Here is an 18740-nt window from a genome sequence, read left to right as displayed (position 1 = left end):
AGCTGAAAGCCTAAGCAGGTGTCTTGTTTTAGACTAGTTAGTGAACATATATGGTATTTATACAGAGAAAGCTCAGAAAGTCTTTTTTTGTATACAAACACCAAATAAGAATGAAACAATTATACACTGTACTGTTTGAGAGAAACGGGTAAAAGAGCAAAGATACCAATATGTCCAGGTAAGATGTCTGAGGTTATGTACACAGCTATAAAAAAAAGTGAAAAACACTATATCTTTACAATAGTAAAACTGTGTTCTTACTATTTTTCAGAAAGTAATGGAGGTGAAAGCAATATAAACACCACATTAATTTGTATTTAGAGATGATGCAGACATCCAATGTGATGAAGAGAACTTGCCACATGATGCTGGAGAGAGGCAGGATTAGTCACACTATTCTTTGGTACTGTTATGTACCTTTAGTTTTTTTCCCCCAGTAATTCCATAAATTACTAGAGACAAAATACTTTATTGAAGAAAACTGATGATTTTCATTCCTTCTTGTTTACCTTATGTAAAAATTGGTATGGTATACAATCTATATTTTTTCCTTAAATAAACTGTTGAGTAGTGTCAAGTCACTCAAATTGTTCAAACTGTAAAGATGAGAACGTTTGTAATTTCTGTATTGGTGTTTGATGCTAGTGTTTTTACCCTCAGTGTGTTCTGAGTGACAGTGTGTGTTATCTCAGTGAGGCCTGTGCATACTGTTTGAGACGTGTGTTAAGAGTTGTGTTGCTTTGAATGAGTTTTGCAGGTGATGTGAACTGTTTAGCTCAGGTGACTGTTGGTAGTGCAGACTGTAGTTTGAGTTTTGCACATGTGACTCCAGTTGTGCCCACTGTCGTTTAGCAATCGAAAAAAACTGTAAAGGGTTAAAATCCTGAAAATGATTGAATGTTTGGTAGTTTTGATTAGGTTAGAAGTTGTTTAAGTGATTTATGAAAAAAAAGCAGAAAAAAATATTGATATATGATGATTTAATAACAGTTTTTGTGTGCGTGGACATTTTTGCCTCGAAGGTGTCGAGAGTAAGTTTTTTTAAGGAGGGCATGAGGGTTAAGAGACTTATTTGAGCAACCTGACAGTAGGGAATTACAATAGTCCAGCCTAGAAGTAACAAATGCATGGACTAGTTTTTCAGCGTCGTTTTGAGACAGGATATTCCTAATTTTGGCAATGTTACGAAGATGAAAAAAGGCTGTTCTTGAGGTTTGTTTTAGATTGGCATTAAAGGATATATCCTGATCAAAGATAACTCCTAAATTTCTAACAGTGGTGCTGGAGGCCAGGGCAATACCATCCAGAGTAGCTATATCTTTAGATAATGAAGTTCGGAGGTGTTTAGGGCCCAGCACAATAACTTCAGTTTTGTTAGGGTTTAACATCAGAAAATTATAGGTCATCCAGGATTTTATATCCTTAATGCACGCTCGAAATTTAGCTAGCTGACTGGTTTCGTCTGGTTTGATTGACAAGTATAATTGGGTGTCATCCGCTTAACAGTGAAAGTTAATTGAGTGTTTTCTAATAATATTGCCTAGAGGAAGCATATATAAGGAGAATAGAATTGGTCCAAGCACTGAGCCTTGAGGAACCCCATGGCTAACTTTAGCGTACTTGGAGGATTTATCATTAACATTCACAAATTGAGATCGATCAGAGAAATAGGACCTAAACCAACTCAGAGCAATTCCTTTAATGCCAACCAAGTGTTCCAATCTCTGTAACAGGATTGAATGGTCAATAGTGTCAAATGCAGCACTAAGATCTAGTAAAACAAGAATGGAGACAAGACCTTTGTCTGCAGCAGTTAAAAGGTCGTTAGTAATTTTCACCAGTGCCGTCTCTGTGCTATGATTCTTTCTAAATCCTGATTGAAAGTCATCAAATAAACTATTGCTATGTAGAAAATCACATAACTGCTTAGCAACCACCTTCTCAAGGATCTTGGATAGAAAGGGAAGGTTAGATATAGGTCTATAGTTTGCTAAGACCTCAGGATCCAGGGTGGGTTTTTTCAGAAGAGGTTTTATCACAGCTACTTTAAATGACTGTGGTACATAACCTGTTAATAGAGACATATTGATCATATCTAGTAATGAGGTGTTAACCACAGGTAATGCTTCTTTGAGTAGTCTCGTTGGGATGGGGTCTAAGAGACAGGTAGATGGCTTAGCTGAGGATATCTTTAACATTAGTTGTTGAAGGTCTATAGGATAAAAGCAGTCTAAGTATATGTCGAGACTAGTCGTTATTTCTAGCGACTCTGCGTTTAAAGGTGAACCGTTAGAAGTTGAGTGTAAAAGGTGATGAATTTTATCTCTAATTGTTATAATTTTATCAATAAAAAGCTCATGAAGTCATCACTACTCAGAGCTAGAGGAATAGATGGCTCAGTAGAGCTGTTGCTATCTGTCAGCCTGGCGACAGTGCTGAAAAGAAACCTTGGGTTGTTCTTGTTTTCTTCTATTAGTGATGAGTAATAGTCTGATCTGGCCTTTCTTAGGGCCTTCCTATAGGTTTTGAGACTTTCTTGCCAATCCAAACGAGATTCTTCCACTTTTGTGGAACGCCACTTACATTCGAGGTTTCGCGAGATTTGTTTTAATTTGCGAGTTTGAGAGTTATACCAAGGTGCTAGTTTCCTTTGCTTCATCATCTTCTTTTTCAGGGGAGCAACGGAGTCTAAGGTCGTCCGTAGGCATGTCGTAGCACCGTCTACAAATGCATCAATTTGAGAGGCCGCATTTAGGCATTTAGGCAACTTTATAGCAACGTTGGCACGGTAAGATGTCCAGACTAGTGCAACAGTAATTTTCGTTTTTTGCGTCCTGCATATGCGTCGACAACCTGAAAAAATATTGAGGTCATCGCTGGTTGATGTCAGCGTGTCTGTGTTCCAGAAGCGCTGACATTCCCAGCATGCCGTTCCACGCAGCTGGCTATAAATTTAGCAGAAGGTGTGAGCTGGATACATGCACCATCAAACTTCAACTTCAAATCCCACAGGACAACTCAGATCTGATGCAGGCTCAGGGCCCAGCAGAAACCAAACCATGTCTCACTTTACTGACTGAGTTCGGTCAAAGCTCCATTAGGCGGTGCTTTAGACCTGCAAGCAGTGACGCCTCAGAACAAAGATGGCTGTCAATGCTTTTGGCAAATACTTCACAGTTCAGAGGGAGATTTCACAAGAAGGTACTGACCAAAGTACCTCTGAATGTGCTATGGATACTTTTCCTCAAGCCTTATCATCAGAACAAATGTTTTATTGTTCTATGACTATATGTTTATTATAAGTTCCATTATTACTTGCATATGGTATGAAAGGATTATTTGCAGGGAACATCAACATCTTAACTTTATCTTTATTACTAACTTTAATCAATATTGTTATATTATCAATGAATCCAATGACAAACGTGTGATGGTGTCTCTGCGAGTTCTGAACCCAGAGAATCCTCACCAAGTCTGCTGAAGGAAGTGGAACCTCTCGAGTGTGAGTTGGTAGAGACCAAACCAGAGCTAAAACATGAGTGAACATAGGACTTAAATCCAGCAAGCGAACACAAACACGACTCTGTGGAGCTGGATCATCTTCTCAGCTGAAGGGCTTTCTTCTGATTATCTTTCATGCTTACATGGCAGCTTACAGTTCTATTTCGTATAGGCTTCGCCCTCTATGAGCTATCGCTATTGGGTTTATCCCTTCGGGCATGCACAGTCGTGAAGATTTTCTTTCGCGCCCTGTGCCCCGCATGGGCCTCTCTTACGTCCGCAGATACTGTATATTACAGTGGCGCGACCAGAGATCTGCTCACATTTTTTCTTCAGCGACAAGCAGTTTTGAAGACTTCGAAGAACAGTGGTGTCTGCCGTGTACCGACCGGCTACATCCTGCCACCGGCCTGCTGGTACCCCGCCGGCCACCGGCAGTTCTGCGGTCGCTTACCGCCAGAGGAACTGAAGCAGCAGACGATGGCAGCTGAGCGGACAGTTGAGTAAGGTAAGGTTACCGCCTGCGGCGGCACCCAGACAGCTGGGAAGGGGACCCCTTTGGCGGGCACGAGTCCGCTGACTCGATCCCCCGAAGACGGTTCCCTCGTCGGCTCTCCCTCCTCCCCGTTGGGAGGACTGAAGCTTGTAACGGGGGAGGACTACGAGTCCCGTTATGGCAACTGTCTCCGTCCCAGGAGAGGAGCACCACATTGGCGGCTTTCTCCTCTTTCTCTCCTCTGCAGTGGGCGGGCTCCCTGCCCACCGCTAGGTTCTTGTTCTTGACCTGTGCGAATGCCGAGTAGCCAAGGAAATGGACGGCGGCCCCGTCACGCTGGCAGAGCCTGGCCTCCATCCCGCTTCTGACGGCCCCCTTTTTTCGGCCGACGGAAGCCCACACCGCCGTCTCCCCGAAACCAGGTCCATGCTCGCTCACTGACCGCGCGTACCAGTGTGCCGCCTAGGTGGCCCAAGCGCTGAACAATACCGTTTTTTGCTAGCATGACCGCTAGCTCTGCTGTATTCACCATGACTGCTAAGCTTGGCTGTTCCCGTTGAGGCTGGGGCAGCCACGGGCTGTAGGTTGTGGGGGGATGCGGTAACACACCTCCTAGAGAGCGGGGCTTTGGCCACAAGGGCGGCACCGAGGTGTAACGCCGTTTTTTTAAGGGGAACACAGTTCCCTTAAAAGCTTTAAAAGGTTTTTCCCTCTCAGTCAGTCTGCCTTGTCCCCCCTGGGCATCTTGCGGTCGCTGGACCCCACGTTTCACCTCACACACTCGCAGACAGGCTCTCCGCCACGCCCACGGGCAGTATGTGGTTGGAGCCAGCCACACTGTGTCAGAATTGTTAGGCATACACACACCCACTCAGAGTGCGTGTTTATAGCCTTCTCTGTTTTTCTCCACCTCCCAACTGATTACTCGGTGTGGTGAAAGTGTTGAGATAACGGCTCATGAGAATGCCTCACACACACAGGCCAGAGACTGTATATTACTATTATACAGTCTGTGAGACAGGCTCGCCACCACGTCACATGCAGTATGCGGTTAGAGCCAGCCACACTGTGTCAGAATTGATATGCTTACACACACCCACTCAGAGTGCGTGTTTATAGCCTACTCAGTTTTTCTCCACCTCCCAGCTGATTACTCCGTATGGTGAGAGTGTTGAGAGAACGGCTTGTGAGAATCGAACTACTGCCTTTTCATAGCTGCTGGGGGGCGCAATACTCACTGCTGTGTAACAGCCGTCATAAAGGCATGTGCGTGCCACTCTCTCTGTCACGCTCTAGTGTGGGAAGGCTCAGCGCTCTCTGTTGCTATGGCAGCAATCAACACACGGCTATACACCTCAACTCGCCAGCTTTTCCCCGGCTCTTACCGGCGTGGTGAAAGCTATAATGCTATCTCGCGTTCAGACAACGGCTCTGACGCATTGCACACATGTGGTGCCGTAGGCGGAGCCCGGTCACTCCCACACTGTGTAAACAACGGGAGCGAGCGCCCACTCTGTATGTGCGTGCTACACAGTCACTCCTCCCCCGGCCGTCTGGTGGGACGGGGAGAGCTCTGACTCGATGACTGCCCCGCCATGCGTTCTCTGAATACACAGCATAGCGGCGCGCTCTCTGTTGCTATGGCAACAGACAACACATGGATGTGCATGGTCAGAGCGGGGCGCAGTGTGGGAAAGCTTGCCATCCAGGAATGCATGGCTGGCAAGCTTATCACAAAAGGCTATACAGCCCAGTTTACCAGCCTCTTCCTCCTTTTCAACGGTGTGTTGGAATTAGCCGTGTCACCTCAGGGGAGATAGCTGCTCTGATGTCAGAGCTGGCGGAGCTGCGGGCACAGGATGCTTTTTCCCCCGCGTCCCTCCAGTAGAAGAGAACGACGGTTTCTGTTCCTGTTACTTCTCACACCGGGAAAGACGGGCAGACTGGAACCCTTCTTGACCTGTCTAAATTCAATTATGAACATTATGAGGCACCCATCCCACAAGCTGACGGTCAGACACGTGTTTGAATGTGTGCACCACCATGTATGGCACACTTCCGTGGATCTGTGAGACGCATTTTCCACGTTCCACGTTCTCCAAATGCATGGAGATGGCTTTACAGCTGTTACAGAGAAAAGGGATCAAAGCCCCTTTTTATTTGGACGATTTATTCATTATGGCTCCTTCCCAGGAGAGAGCTGCACACCACACAATGGATGGAGTCTGGGCAGCACCTACAGATACTGAGTTTGCCATAAACTGGCAAAAAGAGCTCGCTGGTCCCCTTACAGACAACCACTATGAGAGCCAAACTGTCAGCGTCAAGGCTGGACGCACTAAGCTCTCTATTGTCACGTATCACGCCTCACACAACAGTGTCAGCGCTGTCTGTGATGCGTCTTCTCGGCATGATGTCTACGAGTCACGTGGTAGTCCCCCTGGGTCTCCTCCACATGAGGAAAATCCAGAGGTGGTTCCATTTTCAGCACCTTGACCCTAAACGCCACAAGTGGCGGATGCTGACCATCCCGCCTTCTCTTCAGTCAGACCTGGCATATTGGGGAAACCCCCGGACCCTGTCAACCAGGGTTCCCCTGGGCAAAGAGACGTCATACGTGACAGTGTACACGGATGCATCCCTTACCGGCTGGGGAGGAATGTGCGAGTCACAGGTGGTGGGAGGAGAATGGCCACCTCCCCCTCTCCCCCACATAAACTGCCTGGAACTGTCCATGGTGCTGAAGGTATTGAAACACTTCACCCCAGTGGTAGCAGGGAGACATGTCGTTGTGCGGACAGACAACATTACAGCAGCAGCGTTCATAAACCGTCAAGGCGACGTGCGCTCTGCCCGGCTATTGGAGATAGCCAGGAGCCTCCTGCTGTGGGCCCACAGTCATCTGTTGTCCCTCGAAGTGGTTTACATCCCCGGGGTTATTTGAACCAGGCGGCAGACCTAATGTCGAGGGGAGGGCCCTCTCACAATGAGTGGAAATTGAATCCCACTATTGTTCAGAAGCTGTGGAGCAGGTTTGGGAAAGCGGAGGTGGATCTGTTCGCCTCACGAGAGAACATGCGCACTGTAGTTTTTCCTCGAGCACACGGGACAATCCACCTCTCGGCGTCAGCGCCTTCTACCACCAACCCTGGACCAGAACCCTCCTATACGCTTTCCCCCCGGTCCCTCTGTTCCCTCGCCTCCTGGAACGCATCCAGGAGGAGAATCTGTCAGTCATTCTAGCGGCACCGGAGCGCACAAGCGCATTCTGCTACCCAACTCTGGTTCAGCTACTAGAGTCCCCTGACAACTACCGTGGCACGAGGACGCTCTGTCACAACTGAAAGACGCAAATTTTTACCCCCCGGTGATAAGCCAGTGGCAGTGGGGCTGGCCGCTGAGCGGGAACGTTTGCAGAGACTAGGCTTGCTCCCTGCCATGGTGCGCACTATTCAGGGCGCAAGAGACCCCTCTACTACGGCGTGTTACACAGGGCGTTGGTCTGCTTTCCAGCGCTGGTGCACGGAGACGGGTGCAGAGCCCATGTCATGTCCTCTGCCCCTAGTGTTAACTACCTCCAAACATTGGTGGATAATGATTTGGCTCCATCTATGATTAAAGCCTACGGAGAGAGAGGTTTTGTCTCTGGCACAAGCCCCTCTCAGGATGCTGTCACTAAAAACAGCACTCCTCCTTCGCCTTGACGTCGGCTAAGAGGGTGTGTGATTTATGCGCTCTCCTCTCAATTAGAGGGGACGGGAGCGCGGCCACTTTTACAGCCAAATCTATCATCACAGCGAAAGTTTTAACAACCTTCGGGCAAGGGAGTTTTCCCTCCGCCTCATAAAAATGAGGCAGAGGAGGCGTCTCACCGACCTGCCCGGTGCGCACGTTATTCCAGTACGTTTTAAGCACGACAGACATCAGACGAACACAGCGGCTGTTCGTTAACTACAGAGAATGCACACAAGGTGCGACTCTTTCGGAGCATGACATGGGCCTCACGATCAGTAGGTCTACTCATGATGATGACATGGTTTTTTTCTCATCAAAATAATGTTTTGATTCATTAAACCTTGTTCAGTGGAAATAGGAAGATGAATTAGTCTACGTTCTGCTTGTGGACCTTGTGTCGCAGGTGGCGTTGAAAACATCAGCTTCGCCCTTAACCCAATAGCAATAGCTCTTAGAGGGCGAAGCCTATACGAAATAGAACGATAGTTATGTATTGTAACTCCAGATTCTATGAGTACAGGCGCAGCCCTCTAAGATTCGGGCCACCTTGCTTCACCAAACATTGGCTGAAGAAAAATGCTGATGTTGGGAGCAGATCTCTGGTCGCGCCACTGTAATATACAGTATATGCGGACGTAAGAGAGGCCGCATGCGCGAAGGGATAAACCCAATAGTGATAGCTCTTAGAGGGCTGCGCCTATACTCATAGAATCTGGAGTTACAATACGTAACTATCGTTCTGCTATGTGACAAAACCTGAAAACTAGTATGCATGTCATTCTGTGATTGATTATGTGCAGTTCTGTTTTAAAAACTAAACTTAATTTATAGAAATAATTCCCTGGGAAAAGAGCAACATGACTTCAAAAACCTTTGACCTTTGAGTGGAAGGAGGCAGCTGTGTGCTAACGTGTTAGCCAGAACAACTTTAGAAGGTGATCATTTGTCACTGTCATGTTTTCAGCATGTTTGTTTAAATCTCTTAAATCGCTCCCCAACTCATCATCAATTACTTTGTTTTCTTCTTTTTTTCGGCAAATCACTAATCACTATCAAATCCCACAATGCTTTGGAAGAAGATTCACTTGAGCCCCATATAAAGTTTAATAGGAGGGAACTCTGTGTTCAGTGTGAGAACAATCAGGATTCACCAACAAATCAGATGTGTTATATGTCTTATTGTAACCCTATTTTGCAATACAGAAAATAATAAGAATTTCTTATTTCTTATTAAGAATAATAAGAAAATAAAACCTTTGTGAGTGAGGTCATGCGTTATGAGTGATGATCCCGTAACATTATTCAGGCCAAACCTGCATCTCTTATTGGAGCAAACACTAATGTGTTCCTAGAGAAAGCAGTGGGTCTTCCTCTCTCTCTCTCTCTCTCTCTCTGTATGTGTGTTGGACGCTGTTCTATTTTGAGCTAGGACAGCCCCTCAGACATCCATCAGATTCATGACTCTGGGAGTGACAGTATAAAAGAGCAGAGCTGCCTGCAGCATCTCCCACAGATCCTAAACAGCATTACCCCTGTAAGCTACAGCCGTCCACCTCTGTACACTTTAGGATAGGACTATCGCCATCTGCAAAAAGGAAAAACTGTGGACAAGATAATAACTCATCAGAGGCTTCTTTATCTTTTTTCCTGTGTGTGCAGGAAGTTTGAAGCAAGTTTGAAGATGTCGAATGAGAAGAACCCGGAGGTGGTGGGCTGCGAGGCCTACATCATGAAGAACGTGTGGGAGATCCGAGCGAGAGAGTATGACCAGAAGATGCTGCAGGAGCACGAACGAAGAGAGAAGAGCGCTCTGCCGTCGTAAGGACACAAACTCTGTCTGTATGTGTGTCTGCAAGTCCTTAACACAGCCTGGGCTTTAGGAAATCTTAGTCTCTGCATCAACATTTCATTTTCATTCAAGATTGTCTTGGAATTTTGCCTTCTTTGGATAGTAGCCACTCGTAGTAGAGCAATAGGAAATTTGGTGAGAGATTGCTCAGACCCCAAACATTTTTAGCAAATCTTTTTTATTCTTCTTAATTTATTTATTTTATTGAATATCTTCAGCAGCAGGATAAGATTTGTACATGATACTGACCTTTCTACATTCCTGAGGTGTCTTACTGACCTGCAGAGCGAAATACATGCCAGTCAGGAAACTTAGATTCACTCATCTGAATTTACGCTAGCTGAATGTACTAGAACAATAAAGACCATAATCCAAATCAGAATCGGCTTTTTTGGCTGAGTATGTGCACACATATAAGGAATTTGACTCAGTTTTGTGTTGCTCTCAATGTACATACAGAGAAATAGACATTCTAGTCTTCCTGCATCCCCTCATAAAAAATACATTCATAAATAAATCACAGAATCTCTTCTACTTCAGCAATCTGTCGACTCACCGCTCTGAAAGATTTTGGTCAAATCTTATATGTCCTTATTTGGTCAAACAATTCAACTCTCTGATGGACTGTTCCTTATCGGCCAATATCAGGCTTCCAAGCCAAAAAAAGACAACCAGGCAAAACTCCAAAAAGACATGTAAGGATATCAAAAACAAGACAGGCAGGGAAACATATTATCTATCTATCTATCTATCTATCTATCTATCTATCTATCTATATAAAATTCTTAGAGGTAAAAAATGAAGGTGTCTTGTGAGGGAAATTTGATCCATCCACATAAATATCATCAGTTAACCCGGACACCAGAGCTCAGAGTGAGCTACATACTAGAAGAGATTATGTATCATGACTCTTGTGTCTTGTGATTTCACAGCTGAACAGATTTACTGAGAGGTGTAATAAATAGCTGGATAAACGGACAACTAATGTTTTTACAGTCTGCACAGAGTGGAGATACATAACAGCAAACACCAGGTTTAGTTGTGGAGTTCTGTTCATAAATATGAAGTCAATTTACTCTCTAGATCAGGGGTCGCCATCCTTTTTGATATGATGTGCCCTTTTCAAAATGTCTTGTTTATTAGTGTGCCATGTCAACATTAAGTTTAATTATGACATCACATTAAAATGTAATATCCAGGGAATCTGTAATTTTATTCCATATGAAAACATCCACATCTGAGTTGAAATCATTAACCTTACCAACATCACACCAATCTTCTTTATCATCTTAAACTTCAGGCAGTTATAATGGCTAGAAAATGTCAAAACAGGAGAATTAAGAGTAACAAACACAAATATGAGAACTATACAATAATGCTGCCATGCTTATGAAACATCCACATCTGAGTTGAAATCATTAATCTTGTCAGCAATACACTTCATACTTGGATGATTTACATATGTATATGCACAGTTCCCCTTTCGTGTACTGCTTGCAATGATATTGCCTCATTTCAAAAAAGGTTGCAATGGCAGCAAATGTCACAAAGGGAGAATTAAGTGTAACATACACTATACAAGAATGCTGCCATGAAAACACATCTAAGATGAAAAAAAGAGACTTGGACAGAGCCCTTGTATGTAAAGTCATATGTGCTACATTAAACAGATGCCTACCAGTCAATGTGATCCCAGCCCCAGCTGTTTCCAGCTCTGCAAACTTTGTCACCCAGTGTTGAACTCTTCAGCTCAATCAGCTGCATTTCCACGTCCTGTATATCCAGCCAGCCCATCAGAGATAAATCCAGTTCATGTCCATCAAAGCTTTCAGGTTTAATCAAGAATGAGAACATGGGTCCATTCTTCTGAAATTCACGAAATTGTGTTGTAAACTCCGACTCAAGCCCGCTGATGTATTTGCATATTTCAGCGGTGCTGATGCTGTGACAGCTCCCTTAAGAGTCTGAAGTAGCGGAAAGTGGAGGTGGCAATGTCTCTTGAAAAAATTGTCAGCTTTCCAACAAAAGCAGCCCATGTGTCGTACATGTCCAAAAGTGTTTGCCCTGCACCTGCAGGTGGAGATTAAGCTCGCTGAGGTGTCCCGTAATGTCCGTGAGAAACATAAGTTTCACAACCCACTCCTCGTCCTGCAGTTCAGGATAGTCTTAGCCTTTTTCAGCCAGGAAGGCCTTTATAGCTAGCCTCATGAGACCGTCCTGATCTGGCGGGCTCCAGTTTTCCACTCGCAGATCAGTCTGGCATCTTGAGATAGAGAAAATTTGGAACCGTTCGCCAAACGACCGACCAATCAGCTTTGTTTTTGAGGCGGGTTTAGGTGTGACGCAACGAGAACAACATAGGTGGTGATAGACAGATGGTTTATCCAATCAGCTAACCAGTATTTTCAGACAGCGGTAGCCCTAATTCTGTTAGCCGCTCGCTAATGCTTTTTTCTCTTGGATCGTTCTTTTGGAATATGGACCAGGACCCTGAAATGGTGCCTTTTATTCGTAAATTCTCATTAAACAAACAGCAAATATCCTTTACCGACATGTTGCTTGCTTGCTGAGCTAACGAGCTATGCTTTGCCTGCCGTGTGAAGTATGCGCAGTTCATTTCCTCGAGCAGAGACGTGAACTGTCGGTGTGTTAGAGCAGATTGATTAACTATGAAGTTAACAACTTTCACCACTGTAGCCATAACCTCATTAAGATCTGAATTTGACATTTTTTGTACAAATATTTTCTTGTTGTATTATACAGTGAAGTTTCATGATGGGGTGACCAACTTGTTCCTCGATTAATATGACTGCTCCACGCTGTTTCCCGACCATGGTGGGGCACCATCTGTTGTCACTGCAAAAATCTTGCTAATGTCAATCCTTCGCTCCTCAAAACGCTCCAGAAAAACTCTGGCTATGTCCTCACCTTTTGTTGTTTCAGGCATTGGCTTTAAGCAAGAGCACGGTCCTTCTGAAACACAAAACCCCACTCTTCTGTCCATGAGTGCTGGAATGCCCGAACATTAACTTTAGCCTGCTAGTGGGCCTGCCATTTCGACATCCCGCTACGAGCCCAGTCAGCCAGCAGCGTTACTAGTAGCCTACTAGCCAATCAGAGCAGAGGCAGAGTGGGGTGCGTCTTTGCTGCACGCGGATGGGGATGGTTTTTATACAGTCTATGGTGGGGATACAACTCAATAAAAGGAAAACACAACATTTTCCCGGTGTGTGTATATATATATATATATATATATATAAAAACGTATCGTATATAAATAATATATTATAAATAAAAAAGCACCTTGTTCAATTGTATTTGTCTGTTCTGTATGTTCAAAAATATAAAACAATAAAAAGTTGATCGAAAAAAAAAAAAAAAAAGGAGCCCAAAACAGTCAGCGACATTAAGGAACGGGTTGTTTATTGCTAAGGCCACAGGGTCAAAATTAAATGATTTATAAAAAATTTAATAATAATAACTTATAACAATAACTTATTTCACCAGTAAATTCCGACAAAAACAACCACTGGATGTGAAAAGGCTATTTTACAACAACTTTGAATGCAGCATGAGGCTGGCGAGGCGAAATTCAAGTTAACGCAACTCTGTGTTGTTTTTCAGACAACGGCAGCTATAGACTGGTGTTAGAATCCTCCCCAGTGAAATATAGACACACTTTTAAACCGTTTAGCTGTCAGCATTTTAACCGTGTTTACTCCAGCTGCTGGCTAACGGTAGGCTAACGTTACCTGCTGTCAGGTGTAGCCTAGTGTTAACTAGTGTGACGTGCAGCGATGTTTCAGTTCCCTCTAACGTCCGTTTTCGGAGCATCAGAGAGAAGCGCAGGCATTTAAGTGGCACCTAAATAAGGCACCGGAATCCGCGTTGCTATTCGGTCCGGTAGATAATGGTTGTTAAGCATACCTGTCAAGTTTTGGATTTGAAAATAAGGGACATTTTTCCGGCGCCCACCGCAAGCAGTCCCACCACCCCAACCAAGCTCCAGTATCCCTTACATTTTAAGACAGGTGTACAAGAAAGCTAAAATCACCACTTGATGCAGAATGCTGAAAACATTTACAATTTATAACATTGCTTGTCTTTACATTTTATTTTCATTCCACACATTCTTTTCATTTCATATTGCTTTTACAGTTTTTCTTTTCATTTCACATAAATTTTCTTTACTCTTTTAGTGAGTTATTGTATAAATTTGTTGCAGACTTTGCATTCTTTAAGATTGTTTTGGAAGGAGTGTATTTGTGGGCTGGGCCAGAGTGGTTTACAGAGTGGTTTACATGAGAGTAGAGCGCAAACAGTTCTGTTGTCTAACGTCTTCCTATTCTCTGTAACAATCTTTCGTACCATGCTAAACACCCTTTCTCAACTTGCATTGCTATGGGGAATGCACAGTAAAGCCTTCAGAAGTTTTGGCAGCGCACCGTCTCTGCGCTCGGCGTCCATCATCCGTTCTCACTCATCTGATTCGACCACTAATCCGCGACAACTGCCACCTACAGTACCTGTAGTAGGCTACTGCAGGTGGCAGTTATCGCGAGGCTAGTGACAGAGCTCAGATTGGGAATGTTTTTTTTTTTTTTTAACTCCGCTCGGACCCGGGGTATTATTTTTTAATAACGCAGGTTAAAATACGGGAGATTTACGGGAAAATACTAATACGGGAGGACGGCGGGAAAGAAGGGTAAAATACGGGACTTTCCCGGCCAAAACGGGATACTTGACAGGTATATCGTTAAGGCACCGAGTCCCAGACCCCCCCCCAAATAAAAACTCTTCCGATCTACACGATTCACGTGGATGACATTTTCCCATTCAAAACGGCGATTTTCGCCGAAAAGTGACTAGTTTGCAGGTATGGCTCCCTGTTCAGATGCACCAATCAGGGCCAGGGGGGGTGTCTAACACGCATGTCAATCACTGCTCAGGCACACGCATTCATTCTCCCTTGTGGGGGGAGGGGCTTACGAGACCGTTTTGGGCTTTAGCAGAAAGGGGGGAGGGACTGAGAAGTTGTCGATGTTCAAATTTTTTGGCTAAGTCCTGGATCTTCACAATCCTACCTACAGCACCTTTAAGGTAACGCGTTGTTACATGGTGGCACGCGTGCCTAAGGTTGCCGACCCCTGCTCTAGATTAATTACATAAAATATAAAAATATTATTAAGGATTCACAAATGTATTTCAGGATTTATATATAAATGACTCCACTTGAATATTTTTCAATGCACACACATTCTTATTGTTGTATGTAACACAAATCCACATGTAAAAAATAAGGTTCTCAAATGTATTTCTGATGATATATACAATAACCTAAAATGTCTAACCCTAACCCACTAAGCATGGCAGCAGACCAGTGCCAGTTTTTTGTATACTCATAGAAAGAGTGTGCTATTATGTCAGTCAGTATTGTACTGTAGTATCATTGCACCATCACTCAGAAACATTAGCTCCCCCCTACACACAGTGTGTCGCCACAGGCCTAAATATAAAGAGTACAGTCACACATACTGCTGCCCTCACACCTTTGGACTTCCTCTGTGCATATTAGCCCTTTTTACTCTACTGTACAGCTGTTACACAACACAGCACCACAAAGTGTGAGGGGGAGGACAACATTAGCTTCTGACAGCCATCACTGACAAAAATATCTTTCCCCTGTCAGCAGCATGGTCTAAAGACGGCGATGTAGGTCAATCAAACGGGCAGGCAACACTTCCATTAAACGATAGCGTTTTTATGCAAGAATGAAGTTGCCATTAAATATATTTTAAGTTTCCAGGAAGATAAAGTACACATTTTTTTCTGTCATTAAGAGACGTTGTCGTTGCATGTACTCATATTGTCTGTGGACATTTTTACCTTTTTTCTTATATTGTTATTACATTATATTATTATCTTATTTTTTCCACAGTATTAACCAGGATTGGGCAAATCGTTTGGCTGCTAGACAGGGACATTACAAAAGGGTGCAGAGGAAACCTAAACCTGCTGAGAATCAGACCAACAACAACAACGTCTGGAAGAGCAAGCTACCACAGGCTACTCCTACTCTTCCACGTGGTAAAGGTTCAGGTCCAATCGGCAGACCAGGAGAACAAAGCAGAGGCTTCTCCACTCCAGCCCCCAACTACAAGGACAAAAAGGGGCAGAACAATCATTTTAAAAGGCTACAATTACTCATGTTTATCAGCCAGACTCAACCTTCTGCTATGGTGTGGGGGAAATCATGGAAGTACAACAAATGCTTGCCATTACCAGCAGAGGGCGATGAAGCTAGATCAGACTGGGGCCAGTGCTGGATGTTTGCTACCCAGCAGCCTCACACTGAAGCAGGCAGCCCTTGGCTAAATGGACCCAACCCCAACTTGATGGATGCTGACAGCCTCCATCTCTGGAAGAAACCTGACTACCGGATGGTGGAATCACAAGAGCTAGACTTAAGTATTCCCACTGAGGAGTGGCAGATGTCCTGGAGAAAATCGGACAAAAAAAAGATGGAGGATGCATCTGTCACAAATGGAGAAAATGTCGCAAAATTTGGATTCTTCACCTCACTGGTGGAGACTCAGCACCAAAATGAAGCCTTGTCCTCATCAGAGTGGAGCGAGTCATGGAAATCCACCAAGCCAGCAAGTCAGCGGGATCCCTTTGCTGTTTCAAATGATGGTCTAATGAATGAGTCTATTGCTAAAAAGCGGGATGATAGAGGGATGAGCTCCAAGTGGGAAGAATGTTGGAGGCTTGTCAACCACCATGGCTGCAACAAATCCAAGTTGCCTCAAAAATCTCACAATCCAGAGTGGGCCGATTCGTGGAAAGCAGCCATGGTCGTCTTCAACAAGCACAAGAATTCAGATCCCTCTCTAAGGCAAGATCACAGTGGTACCTATGAGGATCACAGCCAGCTGAGAGAGTCACATCTCCACAAAGTCATGCTTGTGTCTCGTGAGCAGAAGCATAGAGATCTGTATGTGCAGCTCTGCAATGAATTTAATGCTCTGTCTGAATGGAGCAAGTCTTGGCAGGTGACCAAAAACAACTCAAAACCATGTGAAGAAATACAGAAAGTTCTGAAGAACTCGCCACCAATGATGGAGACTGCTTTGGAGACTCAAAAGGTGGATAACAACACAAAGGAGCATTATTCAACATTGGAGAAAGCAGACTCATGCTATGAGCAACTGAAACATGATGTGATCTATCACCCAAAGAAAGAATTTGCTCAATCTAAGCTGCGCCATCTGAAACATCTGGAAAATGTTATGTCTGCCACAGAATGGATTGACTCCTGGAAGACACTGAAACACAGAATGAGAATGGAGAGAAGAAGAATGAGGCCTGACCCTTCAAGGCCTTTCAGGGGATCTGAACAGGGAGGAGACATGAAGCCCAATGCCTCAGAGTGGAAAGACTCGTGGAAATTCACCTCTCAGCCCCTGCGCCAGGAGCCGGAGCCTTGGCAGCAGGGTTGGTCCTCCACGCCCCAAATCAGAGTAGATCATGCTAGGGTTCAGAACCACTTTGCGCCTATGGAACTCCCTAAGAATGGGCCAACCGTGGAGTGCATTTGGGGAGAATCATGGAGGTTCTTGAGGCGCCAGCACCAATCAGAACCTGGGCAGGGAAGGGCACAAACTAGCCAAGCAAGTTCAAGTGTGGCTTCCCAACATCCTGGTGTTTCACAGGCACAGAGAAGGTATGCTAGGTCAGTTAATGATTGGCAGGTGGCCTGGATGGTCTCAGAAACTCCGTTCCACCATGACAGACCCTCCTTAACCCAGTGGAGGGAAGCCTGGAGGTGGTCTGTCTTTCACACAGAGCACTGGACTGAGCAAGTGGCTGGAGAGAATGAAGTGGATGTGTTAATGGAGATTCAACCTAAGAGAGAGAAGATTTCCTTGCAGAGAGCCAAAGCTAAAATGAGCCGGTCTTTTGACAACCAGATGTTCAGGGAAAGATATCCTGAGAAACAGTGGGAGGCTTCATGGAGAGCTGGGTCACTTCTGAGCCATCAAACGAGTCATTATGGATCTTCAGGGATACCTGGAAAAAGCATGAGCGGCATTACACAGCAGCAACATACTGCTGGGCATGGATCTAAGTGGGGAAGGTCATTCAGGATCGCCAACCCCATGCCCCACATGGAGCAACCCTGGCTGAAGTCCTCTCCTAACCAATGTCACTATACAGTAATGTGGTCAAGAGGAAAGAACATACAGAACAACAACAAAAACTTAAGCAACAACCCTGCAACCTTCAAGCTATGGGGAAATTCCCATCGGTTCCTACAGGGGGCCAGCGCACAGATCAAAGACCAAACGTCTAAGACACCGGTTGACCCCAGGGTGATTATCCCAAACAAGGCCAAATCAAGGAAGCATTTGTACTCTAACATTGAGAAGGAGAAACAATCACAGAAGAAGTGGGCAGGATGCCACCTGTTGGGTAAAACTCAACCACTTCCCAAGAGAGGCCGTGCTTCCGGAAAGACACTTAAGATGGAGGACAAAACTGCAGAAAAGTTCTTTGAGGAGTGGGTAGAATCTTGGAGGCTCTCAGTCCGGCCTGGTGGTCTGAAAAAGCAGATGCCTGTCAAATCGTTCTCAGGTTGGGATGAGTCATGGAAGTGCCTCATTCCACCATACCCGCCGATGAATGGCCCCAAGGCCAAATAGAAGGCACGGCTCAGTCAACTGTCAGCTCAGTCAACTGTCAGCTCAGTCAAAACTTGCCACACATAAACCATGTTAATTAATAAAAATATTTGAATAATTTACCACTGGCAGTTTTCCTTTTTTCCAAAATTGTTTATTTTGGAGCACCACATGGTGTAGATTTGATTTGAGAAGTGGTGGGGACATAAATTTGGCAGGGGATCCTCTCACAGAAAATATTCCATTGGATTCCCAGCAATTCTACACAATATACAAAGACTATATAGTACACAAAAAGAGATTATCAGAAATTATCAGTAAAATCGTTGTCTACCGCAACATGGCCCCATGTCTCTGTCTTCTTCCCCCTCCCATATTAATACATGCACCCACAAGTTCATGTGTATGACCCAATACATGTCTTTGCCCCTCACTGATAGACACACATTGTCTACATATTAGCTTGAGATCCAGTTTG

At 44.7% G+C, this 18740-nt stretch overlaps 1 protein-coding gene across 2 annotated transcripts in view; it reads left to right on the top strand.

Annotated features, from left to right (window-relative positions):
* Positions 1 to 18384, top strand: part of LOC120545215 — a 25845-nt gene extending 7461 nt beyond the window's left edge. The window contains exons 1-3 of one of the 2 annotated variants that reach the window (XM_039779353.1): positions 9137 to 9266; positions 9392 to 9550; positions 15520 to 18384. In XM_039779353.1, the coding sequence (XP_039635287.1) occupies positions 9414 to 9550; positions 15520 to 18283 (2901 nt within the window). In that variant the 5' untranslated portion in view covers positions 9137 to 9266; positions 9392 to 9413 and the 3' untranslated portion in view covers positions 18284 to 18384. Of the gene's footprint in view, positions 1 to 9136; positions 9267 to 9391; positions 9551 to 15519 lie in introns of those variants that run through there. The other variant, XM_039779351.1, reaches the window with a different exon arrangement.
* Positions 18385 to 18740: the final 356 nt, after the last annotated feature.

The sequence above is a fragment of the Perca fluviatilis genome, chromosome 17, assembly GCF_010015445.1.
Source record: "Perca fluviatilis chromosome 17, GENO_Pfluv_1.0, whole genome shotgun sequence".
Lineage (NCBI taxonomy): Eukaryota > Metazoa > Chordata > Actinopteri > Perciformes > Percidae > Perca > Perca fluviatilis.
Note: the sequence above shows the minus strand (reverse complement) of the source record. Positions and strands in the feature narration are given on the sequence as shown.